A 15467-nucleotide genomic window follows, 5' to 3' on the forward strand; every position below is an offset into this window, starting at 1 on the left:
GTAGCCAGCCCACTATGCATTCCTGCTGGCCATTGAGCCCCCCACCCCTGCACAGCCACTGCTGCCAGGGATGCTGAACAGGTGCCAACAGCAGTCTTGATTTATGTGTGAAACTAATGGATTGTGTACTTTTCAGAAAACTGAGTTTTTTGGAAAAAATATTCAGCCCTCAAAGTGTTAACTATCATGCCCATGTGTGCAGCTGCTGTGGTGGAATCACAATAAAACTGAAGAACTTTGTAAGATCTCAATGAGAAGGTGAGTCCTAATCATCAACTGTGAACAGAAGTAGAAGGCTTGGGATGTTGTAAATGTCTGAATTGTAATTTATAGCAGAGGTTACCAACTCCAGTCCTGGAGGACCACCGTGGCTGCAGGTTTTCATTCTAACCCTTTTCTTAATGAGTGACCTATTCTTCTGCCAATTAACTTCTTTTTAACTAATTTTAATTGACTTGCTCTTGAAGACTCAGGCCCCTTAATTGTTTCATCTCCCTTAATTGGCAGCCAAACAATAATGAGATACAAAATGAGCCAAAACACCTGGTGTCCATCATACAACATCTGAAAATAAAGAAAGATGAAGGTCTCAAGAATGCTGATCTGCTGAGTCCCCAAAACATTTTAACAGTACTCTCAGAAAGAGAAAATCAAGCCATTGAATTAAAGAATGGGTTTCATTAAAAACAAGAATCGGCACCTCATTAAGTAGCTGGGTGGAGTGAAATTAGTTGGAGTTTGAGGCCCTCACTTAGTTGGTCTTCTGTTGGCTCCCTTACTTCACATTTCATTTCTGTTTGGGTGCCATTCAAGGAAAGAAATAAAGGAATTCAAAGGAACGATGAAGAAATTCAGGGGAACAAATCTTAAGAAAGCAATTCAATTAAAATGAATTTGCAAGAAGTTAGTTAGCAGCACAAACTCGGCAGTCATTAAAAAAAGGGTTAGAGTGAAAACCTGCAGCCACGGTGGTCCTCGAGGACAGGAGTTGGTGACCCCTGACTTATAGCACAAGTCAGGCAGTACCACAGTGTTAAGGCATGGCAGATTTTGAAAGAGTTTTTGTGTTCAAAGTAAAGTTTTGTTAATGCTGTAGTTATTAATTCTGTAGACTCAGTATGTATTATAATGATAAACATTTACATGTTATAAACATTTAAGAAACTATTTTTAAAATATTAATTTTTAATAATATTTAATTTGAGCTATGTTCATTTTTGTTAACACAATTTATTTATATGACCACCATTTTGTGGCTCTGTCGCTAGGGAAGCACTGATTGGTTGCTGGGGGCGTGTTTCAGGAGGCTACACCATGTGATGTCACACACCTGACTCTTTATAATCTGGAACTTCAGAAGCCATTTCATCAAAGTTTGTGGATTAAAAGCGTAGGAGTCTAGTGTGCTATTGTTTTGCTTATTAAGTTCCTGAATGTTCTGCTTGTGCTTTTTTGACTTTGATTCTTTTTGTTATAAGATATGAGGCTTGTTGTGAAAAAGGTAGATAAATAACCAGGCAATGCTAACATCTTGTGTGAACTGTAGCAAAGAAAAGCACGTCAGACCTGAAAAATGTCAAAAAACAATCAAAACACGAGGGCAAAATAAGAATCCATCAATAAACCAAAAACAAAACCTGAGCCTACTTGTTAAAGAAGTTAACTATCGCTAGATTAAAGATATTATTATACCAAAGGATAATGTGCAATGGAATGGCTGCTAAGGTTATACCATTACACTCTGTGACGTAATTGTTGCGACAATCGCAGTCATGTAACACGTACTATCACATCGTGTAAACAAAAAATGAAAAGGAATGGAAACGAAATAAAACTGTCAAAATAACATGAAATGATCAAGAAACCTCAACGCAATAAACATAAAATGAAATAAACTAGAATGCCCATATAAAATATTTTAATTGTACACTTGTTTTGTAAACTGGTTTAACATCTGTTAGGATGAGTTCCTGGTTTTGACTTTTTTGCTCATTTTTGGTTTAGCTTTCTGTCACCCAATCCTCTTTTTTAAAAGTTCTTTCATGACTGTTTCTGGCAGGAATAACACACAGAAAATCAGGGGTTTTAAAGTGTTCATTTTTTACAGGATCAAATCAGATTCTTCTCACTCTTTTTAGCATAAAAGGGGAACAAAAGATTGTGCATTAAAGCTATTAAAAGTCTGTTTATTGAGCGGGGAATGAGAGTGTGTTGCATTGGTACCATCAGGACTGCGCTTTTGATTTGATGTATTTTTCTTTCTTTTTATAAACAGAAGAGACACACAGTACCAAAGGAGTCCAGTCTTCGTCTCAGGTCACTGGATAGTCACTGGGTAGGTCACTAGATGTAGAATGAGTGGTTGCTCATGGAGTCCCGAATGAGGCACATTACCTGCATTGTGAGGGAGTGTCAGTTATGGCACTACGGCCATGTGGCGCGTTTCCCTGAGGGTGATCCGGCTCATAAGATCCTCATTGTTGGGGACCTAAGTGGCTGGATCAGGCCAAGGGGTCGCCCACGTAACACCTGGCTGCAGCAGATGGAGGGTCATTTCCGGAGGTTAGGACTGGACCGTGTGTCTGCCTGGGGGGTTACCAACCAGGATCCTGAGTTGTTTCGCCGTGTAGTGGGTGCGGCAGCGCACTGTACCAGCGTATGCTCCCCAACTTGACTTGACTTGACTTATAAAAAGATATTCACATTTGTGTTTAAAGTTTCTGTGTTTTGTCTGTTTGTCTTTATTTACTGCTTTGTCCCATTTCTAATCATTTAGGGCTTTTGAATTGGTGATCACCTGTAAGCTCTGTTGAAGACACCCGCTGCCACCACTTTCTCACTGTGGCATTTGCTCCTGAGGCTGCGTTCTTTGGCTTCCCTTTTCTTCCTCTGAAATTTGGAAGTTAATTTTGGAGTTTTTCTTTCCAAGATTTTTTTGTTTTTAGATTTGGGGTATTGTTGGGTTCTTGCAATTATTCCTTTTTTTTTTTTACTGATTTGTGTTCTTTACTTTGTTGACATTTTGATATTCTTTGAAAATTCTGATTTTTGTTTTGGGAATTCTGAATATTGCTTTTTTGTAAATTTTATTTTTTTTTTTTAAGAATATTTGGACTTTATGTTATTTAAATTAAAAATTTTATTTAAATATTAAAAGTTGTGTGTTGGAGAAGATGTTTTAACGATTTTGGCCTTCCCTATCTTGGGGATAATCAAAACTGGCACAATTTCCCATTTAAGATTACAATAGTCTTTTCCACCAGATTCTTTCTGCATGTTCTCCCCCTGTTGGTGTGGGTTTTCTATAAGGGCTTCTGTTTATTCACACGTCTCAGAAACATTTATTTTAGGCTCATTAACCCGGATTGACACAATAAAAACAGTTGGTTCCTGTCTGATTCTGCCGTCACAACAAAGTAAAATGTAATAGCTGACTGACTGACTGATAGAATGCTTTATACAGTATATTGTGCAATCCTTGCAAATAAAAAAAATATTCTGGAGAAAAAAAGTATTTCTTTGGTGAGAATTATTTTTATTAACTTGTTCAAGGCATTTTCACATTCAGAGTTGGCTGGGATATAAAAAGAATGAATACTATTATTTAATTTTCTTAAATTACTCTAATAAAACTAACAACTCATCCTAACCAATATTTTGAATAGAAAAGATAAGAAATTGTTCGATTTGTTATGTAAATTATTTAAATATTACAGATAAAAACACATAACTTTACAAAATTATTTCACAAATACTGATTAAGAAAATAACAGTGTTGCAATGGAGTGTAAATTGTATTTAAATATAGCTGAGTTATTAAAATGTCATAAAAAATATATGCATTTACTTTTCATAACTTATTTCCAAGAAACGTATGTACCTTAACTTGCCTTTATGTATGTGGCAGTGAATGAATGTGCATCCAGACTAATATATTGTAAATATGGCACAATCATTCCGATGTTAGCGCTCGGTTTAAATCACAGCCGCTTCACGGTCTATGTGCGATTCTCCAGGTCTTTGGGTGACTTTTCGATGGTCCCTCTGAATTTCTCCCACATGCCAAAGATTCAGTTAAAGGATGAATTTAGTTCATCACGTGAGGGCATACATGAGCGCCCCCTCTCTGTGATGGGTGGGTGAGCCACCCAGGATTTGTTCAACTTTATGCCTCAGTCCTGCCCATGATGGCAAAAGCAGTTGCAGCTGGAAGAAGAAAACTGCTTGAAATTTCTACCATTTTCTTTTAAAAGTTGCAAAGACATCCCTTCTTAGACAGTGTAGTCTATGAACCTAAATGAATGGCCTCTCTCCTTATAATTTGAAATGTCTGCATTCCATTTTACACCTCAATAACAGTAGTTTCTTAGACGTAAAGTGACAGCAGGCACATCACCATCACCTATGGCCAACAACTCCATTTATGTCGAAAGCCTTCATTCCGATGGTGGCTGGCTGGATTATTGTAATGATGTTGGAGCTTTGTTACCCTAAAGACTGCACTGGTTTACTATAACATATTATTTATAAACCAGATTTGTCCATAAAAAGTATGCAGAAAATGTAGCATGTCATGTTACACATGAATACTGAAGCTATAGAACAAACATATTTCCAAGGCCATCTTAATAGCATCATAGCCCCACGGATGAAGTAGTGCACTTTGATAGCAAAACAGAAACATACATAGGCATCAGAAATATTGTGGACCTACAGTCAGTGCCCATTGTGCCTATACATTAAAATGCCCCGATTTAGACCATTCTTAACACAATTTACATCTAAGTTAAAGCTCACATTGTGGCACATGCATTATTCTTAGTGCAACAATCATGGTTTTTTGTTTGTGTGTAAAGATGGGCTCTGCTTTGAAGGTTTTTTTTCATCCTTTACCTGTAAATTGCATTCTGAAACATCTACCATTCAGTCTTGTTGGTATAGTTGGGTTCTTGCAATTATTCCTTTTTTTTTAAATTATTTTTTATTCTTTACTTTGTTGGCATTTTGATATTCTTTGAAAATTTTGATTTTTGTTTTGGGAATTCTGAATATTGCTATATGCAACGGTGGGGAACAGAAGACAGAAGGAACAGAGCACATTTGGGTAAAGTCATAAGCAAAGGTGGTCTTCTCGCAGAGGAGTAATGCAGGTTAATTTGTAAAATACCATCTTGCAACAGGCTGCACAATTATGATCTTTGCAATGTGATCACCCCCTTTACAAGGAGTAAAAAAAAAGTCTCTGTAATATTTCTAGCAAAAATTATAAAAAAAAGTTTCTGCAGCATATTAAAATATCTCTAAGCACACAATGTGTAATTTAATCTGTTTAGCAAAAACGTAAGAAAGTTCATGTAAGGATGGACCATAAAATCATTTCCAAGTAAATATTTTGTAGCTTTCAGTGCAGTTCCAAATGTGTACACTAGAGGGCCTCATACAATAAATTAAAACCTACCAGGCCTTTTGTGCAAATGCTGGGTTCAGAGGGAAGCCATCATTCTTTTCATATTGAATTTGACAGCAGGGACAGAGTCCAACCAGGTTTAAATGATGACTTTTTAAAAACTGAAATGGTAATGTAAAACAAATACTCCTAAAGGTCTTTAACAAATTAACAGAGGTAAGTAACAATCATATATATCTGAATTAATAATACTCATAAGAATAGCAAATATTAATTTTACATGATTTCAGCTACCAATCCTGCACGTCTTCAGTCTACTTTCCATCTCCAGTGAATCGAGGATTCATTACAGTAGTAGTTGCGCTTGTGAAAAGTGGATTATCTGCCTGTAAAAACAAAAGACACAAACCAATTAAAGTTTTGAACTTCGCAACAAAGAACCTAATGCTTCCAGATCCTGATATTTTCTTGAAAATCACTTAACTGTCACCACCCTTAAAGCTCATCTGGCCAATCTGAACATTTAAATTAGAAACTTATAAAAATGTAATTTAATGATATGCACTGGCCACCTATGGCATTACAGTCCTGAGACTTCCATGAAATCAGAACAAGTGCACAATGTTTTGTACATCAGGAAAATGTCAAGCAGTTATATTCAATTTGAATGTAACACTATAAAAGTTGTATTCTGGCACAGTTTAATGTCTTTTAATTAAAAAGAACTGTGTTGTTCAGTTAAGTTCTGTATTTAGAATACATCATCTGTTGGTCTAATGTGGTATTGTAGTCTAATTAAATATGTTAATAGTCATTTTATTTGTCACTATCAGATGATATAATCAGTAGTAACTGGTAGGAAGAAGCACAGCTAACTTTATTAACTCGATCCTCGTCTGTTTTCTGTTCAAGCCGCTCAAAGCATCGTCATTTTACCTTCTCCCAATTGCTACATTAAATATGTTAGGCAAACTTCTCCTGTGTTGTAAAAGGGAGTGAGTTTAAGCTGCCTGTCAAGTTATACACAGGGTACAAAGAGATCAGAACACATACAGTAAGTAACTTAAGGGCTATATTTTCTGAATAGCAGTTGTTCAAGATCTTACATCTTTATATGAATGATTCTCATGAATTTTAAAATATCTGTATATGTATAAAGATTAATGAATCAAAACCTGCAAAAATGGTAAAGGTTGAACAAATGTTAGGGGACCTTTCACATTTATTGATAAACCCCTCACTAACCTTGTGCTTTCAGTGGTCTCCATCAAGTAGTATGAAGAGTCCTGCTGCCCCCCTGACCAAACAGAATCACAACGTTTGCCCTTAAAGTATCTATCTATCTATCTATCTATCTATCTATCTATCTATCTATCTATCTATCTATCTAATTGGCCCGACTACAATACACCGATACAAAATGGTCCCCTATACATTACTGTACTTTTAAGAGGTGGTGCATTATGACCTTTACCTAAAACTGCTGAATTAATTTATGCTTTGGTGTACTGTGACAGTAACAAGAAATGATTGCAAAGCCAAGTGATAATGATGATTTCAATTAAAACAAAATAGCAGACCAGAAAGCAGGAGACAGAGCTGGAGGTGGCAGAGTTAAAGATGCTAAGATTTGCATTGGATGAAACGAGGATAGATAGGATTAGAAATGAGGACATTAGAGGGTCAGCTCAGGTTGGTTGCTTTGGAGACAAAGTCAGAGAGGCGAGATTGCGTTGGTTTGGACATGTGCAGAGGAAAGATGCTGAGTATATTGGGAGAAGGATGCTAAGGACAGAGCTGCCAGGTAAGAGGAAAAAAGGAAGCCCTAAGACAAGGTTTATGGATGTGGTGAGAGAGGACATGCAGGTTATGGGAGTGACAGAGCAAGATGCAGTGGACAGGAAGGTGCAGAAAAAGGTGATCTGCTGTGGCAACCCCTAACGAGAGCAGCCGAAAGAAGAAGAAGCAGAACAGGAATACCAAGAATCATCTGGAAGTACTTCTCATCTGGAAATGTCTAGTGACCAAGTTACCCATCTAGCCTGATAGTTGTCAGCCTGGACCAACAAGGTGACGCTACCATCAAGGTTCCCCACCCACAAGGAGAAGTGTGACTGACATAGGGAGATATCAGACATTGATAATGGAGAAAGAGCTTTGCATAAGTGCAGATGGCCATAGGGGTGGGTGAAAGTATTGCCTTACATCCTCTTCATAACGGGTTTAGGAAAATATATTGTGGGTGTGGATTAAAGAATTATACACAAGGTCAAAAATCTGGAAAAACAAGCCACAAAAGGAGGAATTGTCATTTTTATGCATATTTATTGACAATGTGCTACACATTACTTCAGTTATCTATCACTACTGTTAAAAATGCATGCGCTTAAATGCTCGTGAGACTGTGAGAGGCGCACTTTTCAGGTTGGCGTGACTACGACTTTGCACTAATTTCCATTGAAAGATCCTGGAACTGAACATACGAAAGGGTCATTCCACGTCCAATCCACCGATTTTCCAGAAATCCCACACATTTTGGTTTCAAAAAATTCTGAAGAAAGTACCAGGTGTACCCATGTTATCCAAGAGACATCTAATAAAATTATTTTGATGTGAGATCAATAATTCCCAAGATACAACCTGTTTTGTGAGGGGTGTCAAATTTGACACGGCTTTTTATTCTTTCATCGTTTCATAAGACCGTATCTCAAGAACTAAACCAGCTAGCAGGCTCCAATTGTGCATAGTGGTACCTTAGTACATAACAAAATCAAAATGGTCCAGAAAACACCACTCAGTAAGAGCAGATATTCAAAAATGGAAAAAAATATATAATGCGTCTCGTGCCATGTTTAGACTTTCAGAAAGCATACTTCTTACCGATACAGCCTGCTGGCATTTTTTTGCATTTTTAGATATCTACAGAAAGTTTGACCAGCAGATCTCTCAAACGTAAAAAAAAAAAAAAAAAAATTATTTTGGGTTTCATTTTCAGATAAGCTTAATGCACTGTGTGAATTTCCAGACATTGTGGCGAGCAGCTGGGGGTGGTACCCAGCCGGGATGCCCAGAAGGACCGGAGGAGGGCTTACGCCTCCTCCCAACTGCGAACTGGCAACCACCCTGGTGGCTTTGGGGAAAATGAGTGCGGAGCTTGGAAGCTCAACCCTGTAGAGGCCTGTTGTCACCGGCAGGGGGCGCCTGGATGCCTGAGGAGCCCTGGCCCTCGGCACTTCCGCCACACCCGGAAGTGCTGGGGGGAAAAAAGACGAGGAACACCCAGAGTGCTTCCGGGTGCGTGGCCGGTACTTCCGCCACACTGGGGAGTGCTGACAGAAGTTTATCGGGAGGCACCTTTGGGGTGATTGGTGCTGTGGCACTGGGTTGTGTGTGTTTATTGTAAATAGCGACTGTAAATAAATGTGTGTGGTGCATTAAAATCATGTCTACCTATCTGTGTCCGGGCTGTTCCCCACAACATTTTCTAAATTATTTTTCCAGTATCCTACCTTGTCTCTTCTTTCTCAAAAAACAAGTCTTATTTTTGTTTCGTGAATCATTCATTTTTATTTTCCATTCTAAACATGGGTTAAATTCACCATTTGTCAATAATGATAATCATCAAGTTCTTCATCACTAACTTGGGTATTAATAGAAGAAATAAAAATATGACCAAAGGTGCATTAAGCCCAACGCATGAACAACAGCTGCTTGATTTATTATTAAATACAAACAACACTAATCATAATGAAATGTTAACACCTTGGCATTGCAGCAGCAGATATGTGACCCATTTTAATTCTCTTTCAGTGGAAGTGCACTGCCCACTGTAGGTGCACTAAGCAGTGCAATGACGCACTGTAATGGCACCCAACAAAGATCGTCTCAAGGTGGCCAATAAAAAGACTGTGCAGGATAGTTTGGATGCATGAAACTTATCAGGATGGCTGATTTCACTTTACTCATGTCAGTAATCACACCAATCCAACATTTTTCTTCATCCATGTATCCCAGTGAAAGGCAACCTTTTTCGAGTTGCGGCGCACTAAGTCCAAAAATCTTCTTTCGTGGCGCACCTGAGGGACTGCCCATAAATAAAGTCGTGACGACACAATCTATGGACAATTGCCAATAAAAACAGTTAATTTTACAAGATTGAAAGACATTTAATTAATAAAGGAATCAAAGGATAAATCTTAAATTGAATTAATGTGAACATTGAGATTGTTTTTTTAGCACATATGAGATTGATGTGAGGATCAATTTTCAAAAGACAGACGCGCATTTCCTTGTCGATCACTTGAAGTCTCTCACATTTCATAGACTTCATTTCCGTAAATGTTCCGTTATCTGTTTTTCCAAAATAAAATATATTTTTTTTAAACATTATCTTTTTAATCAACCAAAAGTTCAAAAACACTAGCAATTTTAAATATTTTACAAAAGTTTTCACGGCGCCCCTATAAAATTCCGGTTGCCCAACAATGATGTAGCTAATAGGACACTGGTCTAATGAGATGGACGCATCAGGAGTGTGATTGTGAGAGCACATGATCTCAGTTGCAGCTTCAGTAGTGAATATTCAGACAGTCAATTGATTGTCTTCACCAGATAGATACCTGGCTGACTTTGAGTTTGCCATCTTCTGTGGGGATGTAACGGTGGTATTCTCAAATACCAGATACCATTTTGGCATTGGAGAATCACATTCTCTGTTCAGCAACTTGAGATAGGACATTGTCATTTTATATGAAAAAAAGTTTGACATTTTTGATAACTTACTGATTGAAAACCCAGTGATTACCACTATTGACACATGTCACATTCAGTCTATGTTTAGGACGGAAAATAAACATGAAACATTTTCATAAGAAATGTAAAGCTTGTGTTCTGTGAAGGAAGGGACAATGTAGAATAGATAAAAAATATTGAAAAAGTCATCTGCATATTCCCACATGCCGTTAGGGTGCTCTGAAAATGATTTTTTGGATTTGAGAGGTCTGCTGTTTAAACCCTGATACAGTTACTTTTCTGTTTATTGCTTTTTTCAGAAAGTCCATATAGTTACCTGAATAAGGAAAAAAAATCAAAAGTCTGTGTTCATTACAAATACATGTGTCTGAGGCCTAAACATAGCTAGGCCAAAAACTCTTATTCGATTTTGGTTAATTTCAAGGGACTCCTTTGACCATGCAGGGTCCAAATGTTTTAATTTCTTTACATGCTATACCAATTAATGGACCAGCGTGCAAAGTCTGAGTCTGCTCAATGGTTTAATTCCTGAGCTATGGACTTGTGAAATATGATGAAAAAATTAGGCCACATAAAATTGACATTCCCAATCCCTTCTGTAATCTTTCTGTATCTTGGAAAGTATTGATTTTACATCCAAAAAAAAAATATTGGGTGTAACTTGACTAACATGGGTACACCTGGTAATTTTTCCAGAGTCCGAAGTGCATCATGGAATGAATGAATATTATTATTATTATTATTACTATGAAATTGATCTTGTCAGTTTAAAATTATTATTATTTCAGATATTGTTTTCAAGCTGCCTCACATAACTGATCAGACTTTGCTATTGCTTCAGCCTGTATATTAATATAGAATTTGCTACCGAATTGGACAGCAATAGTTACTCATAATGAACACCACAGGTTGAGAACCACTGCCCTTTACTTTACTGAGGACTGCTGATTTAATTATTCAGCAATAATAAACAGTTGCACAGTGTCAGAAAATGGGAAATTGTGTAAAGGGATAATTAATGTACATGAGTTCAAACTGCAATAGAAGCAGGTGGGTTTACATACAAACTGTCACTGGCACAGGCAGGGCTGTCTTAACACATTCGCATGCTGGGCAGTTGCTAATCTATGTATGTTGTGACTTGCTGTCAATAAATAAATACTAAACTATAAATATTTGTTATTGTGTTACAAGTGGACATTGGCATTCGCCTCTGATTTAGCATCACGGTCACCTCTGCAACCTCACATGCATGTATGTGAATGAATCTCACTCACTACATAACGTAAAAGCGTATATATGTTAAAGTCACTTCAACTCCATTCTCTGCAAAGAAATTTTGCAAATGTTTGTGTTGAACACTTGATTAATAATAAATAATTCATAGTAATTTCATACTGTGCCATCAACATGTGTATGGTTTATCAACTGATGATGATTATATGTTGAAATGTTTGTGTTTTTCAAAGCTCATGTTATTTTTGTTCAAACATTATGTGAATTTCCCCTTGGGATTAATAAAGTATCTATCTATCTATCTATCTATCTATCTATCTATCTATCTATCTATCTATCTATCTATCTATCTATCTATCTATCTATCATTTATGCTGATTAATCTTTGCTGCACAGCATGTTTTTTAATGTTTAAAGACTGATTTTGTTGGATGTACAGTACCAATACAATAGGGCGGCACGGAGGCACAGTGGTAGTGCTGCTGCCTCGCAGAAAGGAGACCTGGATTCGCTCCCCGGGTCCTCCCTGCGTGGAGTCTGTATGTTCTCCCCGTTAGGAGCATTGGCGATCCTAAATTGTCGATAGTGTGTGCTTGGTGTGTGTGTTTCCTGTGGTGGGCTGGCACCCTGCCCGGGATTTGTTTCCTGCCTTGCGCCCTGTGTTGGCTGGGATTGGCTCTAGCAGACCCCTGTGATCCTGTGTTAGGATATAGCGTGTTGGAAAATGACTGACTGACTGACCAAAGCAATACATTTAAAATTTTTAAATGTTTAATGTTTAATTTTATTGACCATTTACATTTTTATTCCTGTGAGTGGTTGTGTAAGTAGGGGCCCCAGTGCACTGCTTTGCCTGGGGCCTATAATGCTGTTAAGGCAACCCTGGGTACAGGTGGGATTGGGTTTCATTTTCAGTACCTGCAGAAAACTCTAAAACAGGGGCATGGAAATGTTGTGTGTAAGATGTTAAAATATACCAGCTAGATGTAGTGACACTACCTTCCACAGAAAGCTTTGCCTCTGAAAAAGACTTCATTAAGTGTAGTGTATCTTCTGTTGTGGAGATGCCCAACAGAGGAAGTCACTCCTGGGTGCAGGAATACTCAAAAACTCCTGAAATTTGCACCGCTGGATTACAGGATAACCTTAATGTAACTTTGAATTGCAGTGAAAAAAAATGGTGACCGTTATTTGTATTTGCGCCTCTAGCAACTTTGTGCAATATTCTGCCTTTCTGGAGATAGTGGATTTGATGTACAAAAATTAACTTAGTGCCTGCACAGTTCTTCTGGCACAATTCAACGGTCATGGCAAAAACAGAGATTTTTGATAGGGGTATCTGGAGGGCTTAATTGGGAGGAATGGTCTGTCTAATGTAAACTAAGATGAATTTCTGTTTTAGCTATGGCCTGTTCATAGCAAACTTAATTTTTAAAAACGGGGTTGCTCCAAAATATGCCTTTCAGGTCAAAAATCAAATGGCAGCTGTGTGATCATGTTACGTAATCTTAAGACGACATGTTTTGGAAACTCACATATGCTATCACTTGCTTGCCACTTGGGGATGGCATGGCTCAGATTTTCAGCACAGAAGAACTAGTGCAGGGCATGAACTGAGAGGGAGATGTTCCCAAGTATAATAACAAATAGGGGGGACTTTATTTGGTGGGGTGGGATATCAGCATAGGATGTATAAAAATAATACAGTCATCATGAACTGCCTCATTTATTTTAAAATGTGCACACAATAAACTGACATTTTCTTTCGAGTATCTGACAAATAAAAACTGCTGAAAACCAATATCAAAAATAAAACTTTAAACAGTATTATATCACTGTCCATCCACTAATTACTGAATATCTAGAAAATTCAGGATGTTGTCATTTACACAAACTCATTTGTAATAACACACATTTCATATCAATTTTGTCAGAAAGATCACTTTGTCAAGCTTGTGACATTTGCTATGGTGAGAGTTGTGTTTACATGAGTATATGGGGAGACATTAAATGAAGACTGATATTTAACAGACAAGTGAAATTAATTCAAATGTCACACACGTGATGCTTAACCTTTACAAATCCTTCCATCCTTTTAAGAATTTTCCCAAATTTAACACAACTTTTGTGAAATTAAACATATCAGTTTGGGATTATTATTTCAGAATTCATACAAAACAGCTTTTTTTCTGCTGTTTTCAAGTTATCTCGTCTCGGTGAGCAGACTTTGTTATTGCGTATGCCTGTATATTAATGCATAATTAGTTATTGAATTGGACTGACTGTAAATTCAGAAATTAGTTGCAACTTGAGATGACATTGCATTTGCTCCAGTACCATTCACATTTGCTTTTCTTACATTTTAGTCGTTATACTTATAAACTAATAAGCATTAATTTGGTTTTTAAAAAAATAATGATACATACTTTATATTTTCAGGAATTAAATATGATGTTTCATTAGTCCAGTTAATTGTGTGTCTCTGAGATTAGCTGTGTTCATTAAAACATGTCATATGATCGGAGAGGTTAACCTTGTACTTCAAAATGTTATCAACAACACCATTTATTTATATAGCATGTTTTCATACAAATGATATATCTCAAAGTGCTATACAAGATGAAGAACGAAAAAAGAAAAAATGTAAAAATAAAATTAGGCAATACTAATTAACAATAATAATAATAATAATAATAATAATAATAATAATAAGGTCCGATGGCCAGGGAGGACAGAAAAAACAAACAAAAAAAAACTCCAGAGGACTGGAGAAACAAAAAGAAAATCTGCATGAGTTCCAAGGCCATGAGACCACCCAGCTCCCACTGGGCATTTTACCTAACATAAATGATCTAAATCAGTCCTCATGGTTTTCAGGCTTCACGTAGAAGAATTACATGATGATGGTCATGTGGACATCTGGCCTTCAATCCATCAATATAAGGACTGCATGCAAATAACTAATGTCTGACCAATGGCGATGATCTGAAACACTAACTACTGTATACAAATTTCTGCGTCTGCTGCTATATTCCATTCAATGTTTGTAGAGCAATGACTGCATTTGTATACTGTGGCATTTGGCCAGGAAGCCTGCACGCTGGAAGGACCAGGGGAGGGAGCATATCCAGAACATTACTTCCCCCAGAGCACTAGGTGGCAGTCCCCCTGGGTTGCAGAGGTGCCTCATACATGAGAGCTGGAGTTTGGTGCATCCCTGTTGGGTTCCATGGACTCTGCCAAGGGGTGCTGCAGGTGCTGCAGCTGCTGCTGAGCTCTTAGTTGAAGCACTTCCACCACACCCGGAAGTGCTGCCAGATCTAGGTCAATGAGTACCTGAAGCACTTCCAGATGCCTTATAAAAGGAGCCAGCAGTCACTATTCCTAGAGCCAGAGTCGGGTGGAAGAGGACAAAGCTTGCCAGGAGGAGTGTAGGAGAAGAAAGAGAAAAAAGGGAAGTGTGCTTTTGACTTGTGCTATGACTGTGCTGCACACGTGGGAAACAGGGGAAAGCATTTCCCACGGGAGAAAAAAAAAAAGAAAAGAAAAACGTGAGCCCCAAACTTGCGTCCCACATCTGTCTGTGTCGGGTTTGGGCAGCGGTGCGTCCCCTGGTGGTCCACAATACTTAGTGTGGAGTATATTTAAAGTGGCCATATAACACTATCATAGGTGCATCTAGTTCATAATATTAAGGATGGGATAGTGAGGATTGAAATGTTACATGCTTGATACTTGATATTGTCCTCATTACATTCTGAAATTGTGTGCACAGTGAAGTAGAATAATAAGAATCAATCAGAACCTCCAAGTGAAAGGTCATGGCCCAATGATAGAAAAGAATGGTTTACTAGCTGTAGATTAGCAGGTAGCAGCTGTCTAAAGTAAAAGCATTCAAGTATCCTTGGAGTCGTATTCATAGTAGGTAAGGGTAGAGGGTATTGTCAAAATTGACCAGTGAAATGGGACAGTAGTTGCAATTTGTTAATATTGTACTGGACTGTGGTTGTAAAGTCATTAAACAAACATTTTGATGTATTGATTAGTCTTCATATCCATTGATTTGACCTGT

The 15467-nt window shown here is 37.6% G+C and overlaps 1 protein-coding gene across 1 annotated transcript in view; it reads right to left on the minus strand.

Annotated features, from left to right (window-relative positions):
• Nucleotides 1–3514: 3514 nt before the first annotated feature.
• itgb2 (integrin, beta 2) overlaps nt 3515–15467 on the minus strand; it is a 119243-nt gene continuing 107290 nt past the window's right edge. Inside the window, exon 17 of the mRNA XM_039756427.1 lies at nt 3515–5793. Within this exon, the coding sequence (XP_039612361.1) occupies nt 5722–5793 (72 nt within the window). The 3' untranslated portion in view covers nt 3515–5721. The remainder of the gene's footprint in view (nt 5794–15467) is intronic.

Source organism: Polypterus senegalus, chromosome 6 (genome assembly GCF_016835505.1).
Source record: "Polypterus senegalus isolate Bchr_013 chromosome 6, ASM1683550v1, whole genome shotgun sequence".
Lineage (NCBI taxonomy): Eukaryota > Metazoa > Chordata > Cladistia > Polypteriformes > Polypteridae > Polypterus > Polypterus senegalus.